General features: G+C 41.8%; 1 protein-coding gene across 1 annotated transcript in view; it reads left to right on the forward strand.

Annotated features, from left to right (window-relative positions):
- Positions 1 to 3,659, forward strand: part of PRDM4 (PR/SET domain 4) — a 62,460-nt gene that overhangs the window by 34,963 nt on the left and 23,838 nt on the right. The window contains exons 6-7 of the mRNA XM_007948248.1: positions 464 to 591; positions 1,211 to 1,525. Coding sequence (XP_007946439.1) covers positions 464 to 591; positions 1,211 to 1,525 — 443 coding nt within the window. The remainder of the gene's footprint in view (positions 1 to 463; positions 592 to 1,210; positions 1,526 to 3,659) is intronic.

Below are 3,659 nucleotides of genomic sequence, written 5' to 3' on the forward strand. Positions count from 1 at the left end.
CCCTCTGGGTAGCTGGCTGTGACCAAGTAATGACCATAACCTTGCCCCTTGTCAGCTCTACTATACACCTGGGAATTCTGATCATTCACATGAACTTATGGGCCCATTGTCTGCCAACCCTATATATGATCTTGGATACACTCTCCATTTAGACATACATAATTGTTTAGCTTGTTCAATAAGTGAACATTTCTAATTCTTTTTTTTTTTTAAAGACATTTAATTTTGCTTCCAGTTACAGACTCTAGTGTTTCTGACTATTAAGGGCAATCAACTTGTGTACTGAAGTAAGAATTCTGTTTCTGTGCAGTCCCTCTAATAGGTAAGCTAGGAAATTACAGACATGATCCAGAAAAAACAGTTATATCTAAGGTTTTATATAGGATATTGTTTTTTTAAGAGATAAGTGTTTTGGATGCATTTCAAAATTAATATGCTCAATCTATTAAATGTGATAACTTAGGAACCGGGAAGAGCAGAATTTGGTGGCTTATCCCCATGATGGAAAAATCTATTTCTGCACCTCACAAGATATCCCTCCTGAAAACGAACTGCTTTTTTATTATAGCCGGGGTTATGCTCAGCAGATTGGTAAGCTAATAAGAGTTGTTTGTCATGAATCTAGCATAGTAAAAGCACCAAAATAAATGTTTGGTAATCATTTGCATGTCGTTTGTATATATAAAAGCAAGGTATTACTACCCCTGTGGTGGAGGTGTTAAAATCTGTGAGATGTTCATTAGCTAAATGTTAATCACCAAGCAGTGTTCTTGGGAAATGAACTTCCACATTAGGACTTTGACTTGGGGAATTTGAAGGTATTTTTTCAGCCAGCACCACTGAGTTTTAAGTTCTGAGGGACCACAAAGGCCCTTGAATTGATTTAACCTGCATAGGTTTCTTCTTATCACTGTCATGATGACAAATGATGTTTAAGAGTTTGTGTATGCTGTAAAATCTGAAGGTTTTATCTAGGAAAAATGCCTCATACTTCAGTGATTACTGAGTGCTTCCTGTGTGCCTGGCACTATTCTCAATGCTGGGGATAGAGCATTGAACAAGACATTTTACTTTTATAGTTAGTAGGCAAGCTGGAAATTTTCTATAAAAATTCTATTAAAAAAGTGAGAATTGCAAGCAATTATTAATATTAAGAAAAAGCTTTCAATGTAAGTATGTGGAGACCCTGAGTAATCATTCTCTTTTTAAGGTGCTCCTGAACACCCAGATGTGCACCTCTGTAATTGTGGCAAGGAGTGCAATTCCTATTCAGAGTTCAAAGCCCACCTGACCAGCCATATTCATAACCACCTTCCCAGCCAGGGCCACAGCAACAGCCATGGACCAAGCCACAGCAAAGAAAGGAAGTGGAAGTGCTCGATGTGCCCCCAGGCTTTTATCTCTCCTTCCAAACTTCATGTCCACTTTATGGGTCACATGGGCATGAAGCCTCACAAGTGTGATTTCTGTAGTAAGGCTTTTAGTGATCCCAGCAACCTGCGGACCCACCTCAAGATACACACAGGTAAGTTATGTTGGACCTGGAGTTTCTGCAACAAATAGAACTTGTGGTAGTAAAAGGCTTTATAAAATAGATTGAGTACTGTAGGTAGAAATGAGGTGTGGATGTCACAGAATGAGTGCAGCTGGTGTCAGGTGGGACCTCAGTGTGTGGTAGAACTTTGGTGGAATAACTGTGGTTCTTCAGAGGGTATTAGTAAGGTATTCCATTTTTCAGCCACCCTCACCATAGTTTGGAGGTCCCTGGGAAATGTAGTTAATAATCTGGACGTTAATCAGTGTGTTTGGACTTAAAGGGAATTCCGTAGAAGCAGTCTGGGCCTCCCAGCAATGCTCACTCCTGTCATCAGCTAGAACCAGTTTCTTTCTTAGAATATTGTTTCAATAAATGCTGCCAAAATTTAAGTTTTGAGTTTTATTTTTCTAAATGCCATCCAAATGGTGTCCCTTCTTTTAGGACTTGTTTTTTCACACAGACAACAAAGTAACTCTTAGCTTTCTTGCTTGGGTCATTTGTTCTCCAAATCTTCTAAAAGAGGGTTCACTTGTCAACTCGGCTCAGATGTCAGCTTCTCAGAGAGCCCTTCTCTATCTTTCCTTTCTAACGCTACCCACCCCCCCCATCATTTTCTCTCTTATTTCACAATTTTATGTATTTCCATCATAGCATTTATCACTCTCTCAAGTTAATATGTTTGTGTTTGCATTTTTATTATCTGTCTCCCTTCACTGGAATGTACAGCAAGGACTGTCTTATTCATCATTCTGTCCTCTAGTATCCAGAATAATGATTGTCATATAGTAGGCTCTCAGTAAACATGTTTAATGAATGAATGCTTACAGATATGAATGATTTTATCTTCCATTCAAGCCTCCTTAAAAAAAACACCCTTGGTAATTTAGTTAATTTGGTTCGTAGAGTGTTTACTGTGTAGCAGGCTTCATGCTAGACAGTGGTGATTGTAATGTTGGTACGGTAAAGGGATCTGATCACTTCAGTTTCACAAGGGGAAGAGAGAATCACCATCAACATCGGCCTAGGGCTGTTTCCTGTGAAGCAGAGGTCAGACATACATCCTCTCTCCCATTTTTTTTTTTTTTTAAACCAATTCTGACAGCAGCCATCTCTCCCATGGCACTCTACTTCTCTGTTGGGTTTGATAATTCATTGTGGTGGCTGCACAGAACTCACAGACAGTACTCAAAATTTTGAGATTTATTAGGGAAGTAACAGGTTACAAGTCAGAATCAGAAACGGTTCAGGATATAGTTCTTCAGTGAGGCCATCATCTTCTCAGCTATGCCCACAGGCAGTCCTCTCTCTGGCCCTAGTCCCCTCAGGCCTCTTAAGGTGGCCCAACCTCTGGCCTGCTTAGGCAAGCACTAGAGAGTTTTTTAGCTCCACCAGTAAGTGTCACAAGCCACCCACTCTGCCAATAAGCCTTGGCCTGAGGGCACTCTGCTTTCTTGCTCCATAGGTTAGCAAGCCTACCTCCAGTAACAAGTGCTCAGAGGCAGCCCACTCCACTAGCAAGCCACCTGCTCAGAGGTGCTCAGCTCTCTTGCTCCGCGGGCCAGGACACTTACTGCTGTACTCCTTGGTCTGCTGCCTCTGCTGTAGCCATTTCTCTGCAGCTTCTTGCCATCTCCATTGTTACAACTGTCTCCTGGCTCTGGGAGGTTCCCAGTGCAGGGACCCCAGGTCCAAAGGATGTGTTCCACTTCTGTCTCTTAGTGATAGTCAGGTATTCCATTTCTACCTCTGGGATGGTTCATTTTAAGCCTCGCAAGTTGGCAAAACTGTGACCAATCCTCTTATTAGGGTTACGTGCACCATATTTGCATGGTTTTACCCCAACAGAGTGCCATGCTCCTATTTGTATTATTAGCAAGCTCTTCGATGCCCTTGGTGGGCTATAAGCACTTTATTTCTGTAGTTATACCCAGTCTTTTGGTGACCATGGTTAGAAAGGCCATAAAAAGCAATCCATGGGACCACAGGGCTATAAAGAGGAATATGGTATAGTCTCTGCCCTTGAGGAGGGTAGCATAGTGGCTAAGACACTTGCCTGCTAACCAGACGGCTGGCGGTTCAAACCCACCAGCCACTCCTCGGAAGGAAGGTTGGGCAATCTACT

The sequence above is a fragment of the Orycteropus afer genome, unplaced genomic scaffold (assembly GCF_000298275.1).
Source record: "Orycteropus afer afer isolate SDZICR_OR568_19922 unplaced genomic scaffold, OryAfe1.0 scaffold00209, whole genome shotgun sequence".
Taxonomy (NCBI): domain Eukaryota; kingdom Metazoa; phylum Chordata; class Mammalia; order Tubulidentata; family Orycteropodidae; genus Orycteropus; species Orycteropus afer.